This window comes from Phytophthora sojae (genome assembly GCF_000149755.1).
Source record: "Phytophthora sojae unplaced genomic scaffold PHYSOscaffold_63, whole genome shotgun sequence".
Taxonomy (NCBI): domain Eukaryota; phylum Oomycota; class Peronosporomycetes; order Peronosporales; family Peronosporaceae; genus Phytophthora; species Phytophthora sojae.
In genome coordinates this window covers 1-4804 of record NW_009258177.1, presented here as the reverse complement: position 1 = coordinate 4804, position 4804 = coordinate 1, and the positions used below count along the sequence as shown (strand labels likewise).

The following is a 4804-nucleotide window of genomic DNA, read 5'->3' as shown; positions in this document are numbered from 1 at the left end:
ACAAGAGGCAAATGAAGTGATCGCTACACATGAACTCGAACCTACGACCGCCACCCTCGTCACAGAACCTACCTCGACAGAAGAGCGGTCGTCTCCTGCGATTCAACTCTCGCCGTCAGTCTTGGAGTCCGCACGGGAGTTGTCTGCTACTGATATGACATCGCCAGATGTGGCCGACAAAGTAGTTCGCATGGCGAATGCACGCAGCAATTACCACCAAATACTGTGCGAAGAGCATCGATTGCGTGTCCGCGCTGAATACAACCGCGGAAGCCTCGCAGGGGTGCTCGAGTCAGCGGCATCTAGTGTCATTAGCGCTGTGGCTCTAGCTAAGGCTGATTGCCCAACAACGAGTGACGAGGCTTTTGCTGCAGTTTGTACACGACTTACGTGTGTTCTAGGAACGATGTTGGGAACAGCTCAATTCGATCCAGATCCTGACGATGACCAACCATCCCGAGCCTTTTCTGAATCTCGAATCCAGGCAGCGCGCCGGAAATACGATGTAAGCGTGCGGGAAGTGCAGGCAGCATGTGATGAAGAGCACGTAGGGGCTGCCTGCAAGCTCTTCCCAGCCGCACACCGCAACAGATACTTTGGGAATTTGTTAGCACTGATGCAGTTGGTATATTTGAATTACGGAAACCATTAACAATGGAATGAATGAACTTGCATATATTTTGCTAATTAGCAAGGTGGATTCTGGAAAAAACGATGGTGCAAGGCTTATTCGATAAGTACATCTTGCACCGTCATAGCGGAAGCTGCATTCGCCGGCCGTCCGCGTTTCTTCGATGTACCCGAGACTTGATGTTGTTTTGACGCCTTCTACCTTGGCTGTTTCTGCGTGCTTGACCTCTTCTTCTTGGCAACCACCTTCTTCTGTTTCGAGCTTCCCCTTTTCTTCTTTTTTGATTCTGCAATTCGGTTCTTCAGCTGTTGCAACGGGTCTCGAGCGGTTGACGTAATGTGAAGCTTTCTGAGAGCAGCTACGACATGAGCACACATCCGCATTTTGTTGAAGTACGCGCATTCGCATCGTTGGCGATCTAGATCCACCAACCACCCGATGTGCGGCATCTTCGTACGATGGGCACGACGTAAAGACCAATTTGTGACCTTAATGTAGAGATCCGTTGCTTTCTCACGCTCTTCTTCTTCCGCTTCTTCACATAGTTCATCAGAGTGGTCACACAATGTATCTCTTGTTGCGCTAGCATCAGACGCGGTAGACTCGGAATCCGAACCACGATCCATTCGGTCGTGCTGACCAGACGTCAAGCTGAGAAACAGTGAGAGTCTGCTCCCTGGAGTCTCAACATTTTCTGAAGTAGAAATACGCGAAGAACTACAGTCACCAGCTGATTCATCAAACACTGCCAAGAACACTTGATCCTCTGTATCACCGCTTTCAGTGACATCAGCTACCCCGAATTCCAACACCCTAACGCGTTTTTCGTCTCGTGTCGCGTTGATTAATAGCCGAGATGTTTCCAGAAAGCCGCTGCTGCCTTCGACAAGTCCGTTGTAGGCTGAGGAATGAAGTCTGCCGGAACCGGGTGTAGAGGAGTGATGGACTCAACAAAATCACAAATTTTTAATAGCAGTCTACGCATGTCGTAGCGACGCCGCTGAAGAAAGTGTTTTAGACCTCCGTTGAGATTTTCGCACGGGTTGGTGGTGGTGGCATACCCCTCCGGAGTATGAAAGACCTGCCACCTCCAGTATCTCCCTTTCAGCCACTGCTGATCAAAATACTCTGCGAACTCCGTCAGATGCGTGGTTTCTTTCCACTCAGCAAGGCTGACATCCCGACAGTACTCGTACTCCGTTAGGCTGCGCGAAAAGTGCATATCCATGATCGCAATCATCAACTTCTTCCGATCATCAAGCGGCAGGTGCTGTGTACGTTTCCGTACATTGTACAGGACATGAAAAAAACACATCAACTTCGTGGCGTGCTGGAAGGTTGGTACATTTTGTAGTGCGAGAAACTGAGAATCCTCCGCATCGCTCATTGTAAAATCACAGCGAATAGAAATCCCTCGAAGACTGCGCACTAACTCCACAAAAGCCCTGAAGCACTCCGTGTACTCATGCTCGGCGCGGCGACTCACCACGAAGAAAGCTCCGACTTGGTATCTCCTGGCTTGGTCGGTGAACCCGCAGGTTATCACGGGGTACCCAATATCACTCAGCTTAAAGGTTGCGTCAGCATGGAACAGGACACGAGCATCACCCGTACTGAAGCGAATACAACTGTCGAATATTGCTAGTGAAGTCACGCCGACAATAAACGGGTCATTGTCATCTCCCGAGCCAACGTAAGTCATGCCATCGACGTTCAGTTTTGCACCAAACACAAATGCCGTTTCTGGTGGGTTCTCGGGTTTGTAGCAGCGCGATCGGGCCAGTCTGTGAATTGCTTGGATAGAGTTCTTGGGCCCTTGTTCTTTTCGGATACGTTTTAGGGCGTTCTGAACCTGAGAAAGCGTAGGCCACCCTCCCCGCGACGGTCGGATGTTGACCTGTTTCTTCAGATGGACCTCGATAACCCGGGGTGACAGTCCAACCTCATCTTGGGTAGCGATAAACGCTTTCATAGGGCGAGTGACGAGGGGAGTGTGTTGTTCGCTGCACGTGAGCACTCCTCTCGCGTGGCCGTTCAAGTTCACAAGTACACGCCACTTATCTTGCCCCTTGCACTGGAATACCTTCCACACAATTCCACACTTGCCAAACCTTATACAGGTTTTGCTTGAGCACTTCAGTCGACGCTCTATCATCGTGTGCTTTCCGCCACAGATGCGGCAGAAATCGAAGTCCACTTTGTGAAAAACGGCGGTACAACACATGAGCTGGTCACGGTAGCTATCATAGTCATCCGCGCTGTCAAGAAGAGAGAGCTGTATCCACGTAGACATCCTCGCAACAACAAGAAAGTAGAAGCCAGTGAGTTTGCAGTATAAGCGTTTGAGTTAGTTGTGTATGCACAACCGATCGCTGCGGTGTCCTAGCAATCCAGTCACTCGGATAAGAAGCCGAGTCAATTCAGCCGCCCCGCAATTTTGCCGTCCGGCTAAGAGGCCGGGGTAAATCCGCCGGCCGGCCGTTATACTTCGAACCATCTTATTATACTCTAGACAGGGTTATATATTTCATCCCCCACAATATGGTTGCTCCCCAGAGTTGTATATTTTGCACCACAAATCTGTATAGTTACGCACGCTCCTCGTAGGAACCAACATGGACATCAACTGCTCCGGATGGGGTCATGAGTCGTGACTGTGGCCAAGGGTCGTCCTTCATGTCAATGACGGTCAAGCGTCTACACCACCTGCCCTTCCGGATCCTTGCAAACCTACACACCTCTCCCTCAAATGTGCACACTACGCAGTAGATATCCACGTCTAACCAACCAGCCAACACCAGTCCGTTCGATCCAGCGCAGCATCTGTATGACGGTCGCGACCCTGGTGACTGCATGCACCGGCCCACAGGATCATATCCATCCTGGTAATCGCGAGCCCAGGCGCAGCAGGGCGACCGACCGACCCGACGGATGGCCGGCGTTGGCGTCCGTGTCACTTGGCAGCCAGCTGGTCGGCGCTTGCTTTCTTGCCAGCTGGCCAAAGCTAGCCTTGCCTCCGGTAGCCTCATGACTAGCTGAGTGACAGACCGACTCGCTCAGTTCATTCTCCAATCTACTCCCTCCCATCGAAGCAACCCGCTCGATCTCCGCCAGAGCCAGCGCTCTCCCAAACGTTCTATCGGACCAAGTCTCTCCTACTACTTCTACTTACTCAACCCAAACAGCCATGTTCAGCCTCAGCACCAGCAGCAAGATCTTCGCTCTGTGCATTGCCGCCACCGCCGTGTCGACCGGTGCCCACGCCGAGACAGAGGCGGACCAGACCTTGGGTTTGCTCGGACTCCCCGGCGTCGGCTATGGCGCACCCGGCTACGGATACGGCGCCGGCCCCGCGCTCAGTGTCGGTGTGCCTGGCCTCGCGAGTGTCGGCGTCGGTGTGGGCAACGGCGGTGTTGGTGTCGGTGCCAACGTGCTGGGCCTCGGAGCGCACGTCGGTGTGGGCTTGCCTATCCTGCGGGCTATCCTGCGAACGGCGTCCCGCCGACCGGTGTCTACAACGCTCCGCCGCCTATTGTCAACGGCGCCCCCGCCTACAACAACGCTCCGGCTACTGTTGTGAACAGCGCCCCTGCTACGACGGCTACGACTAGTGGCGCCAATGGCGCGTCTACTGCGAACGCGAACGCCAATGCGAACGGCGGCAACAGCCCCTACTCGACCAAGACGGTCTCCGTCACGAACGGAGACGGCACGTCGAACACGGCGTCCGTGTCGAACGGAAATGGTGCCACCGCGACGGGTGGTGCATCAGCGAGTGCTACGGCCAGCGCCAGTGCGAGTGCGTCTGCTCGGGCCACGGCTGGAGCGAGCGCCACGTCGGCGCAGAAGACGTACCGCCAGCTTCGCTCGGTGGAATATGTGTATCCTCGTCGGAAGCCTGGTTGAGGTGTGGTTTGGAACTCTGTGTCGATCCTCCGTGGTGTCGGCCTCCTAGTGTATCATGTTTGATTTTTTGTCGTGTCGAGTAAGGAGCTTTAATCCCACCCAATCCAATGCAATTGAGCTTTTGTCTGAGACTACATGTAGCTATCTCGAGTGTTGTGGGCGCATGGACACACCCGACAGGTAGGCATTGCTGGTCTTGACAAGATGATCCCTTATGTGGTGGCATGCTGCCGTGATGCTCGTGGCGCGCGTCGTTAGTGTCGTGCC

At 53.6% G+C, this 4804-nt stretch overlaps 4 protein-coding genes across 4 annotated transcripts in view; 2 read left to right on the top strand and 2 right to left on the bottom strand.

Annotated features, from left to right (window-relative positions):
• Nucleotides 1-652, top strand: part of PHYSODRAFT_320419 (hypothetical protein) — a gene marked incomplete at both ends in the record, with an annotated part of 2170 nt that extends 1518 nt beyond the window's left edge. Inside the window, one exon of the mRNA XM_009541928.1 lies at nt 330-652. Coding sequence (XP_009540223.1) covers nt 330-652 — 323 coding nt within the window. The remainder of the gene's footprint in view (nt 1-329) is intronic.
• An 823-nt stretch (nt 653-1475) lies between these two features.
• On the bottom strand, nt 1476-2333 carry PHYSODRAFT_536664 (hypothetical protein; the record flags this gene model as incomplete). Its single annotated transcript, XM_009541927.1, has 1 exon — nt 1476-2333. The coding sequence occupies one exon, from the start codon at nt 2331-2333 to the stop codon at nt 1476-1478; it is 858 nt and encodes a 285-aa protein (XP_009540222.1).
• Nucleotides 2334-2411: 78 nt separating this feature from the next.
• On the bottom strand, nt 2412-2855 carry PHYSODRAFT_437005 (hypothetical protein; the record flags this gene model as incomplete). Its single annotated transcript, XM_009541926.1, has 1 exon — nt 2412-2855. A coding segment is annotated over one exon (444 nt), but the record flags the coding sequence as incomplete, so codon positions are not given.
• A 963-nt stretch (nt 2856-3818) lies between these two features.
• PHYSODRAFT_343372 (hypothetical protein) lies at nt 3819-4537 on the top strand (the record flags this gene model as incomplete). The annotated part of the gene is made up of 2 exons (XM_009541925.1): nt 3819-4141; nt 4216-4537. The coding sequence occupies 2 exons, from the start codon at nt 3819-3821 to the stop codon at nt 4535-4537; spliced, it is 645 nt and encodes a 214-aa protein (XP_009540220.1).
• Between the last annotated feature and the right edge of the window lie 267 nt (nt 4538-4804).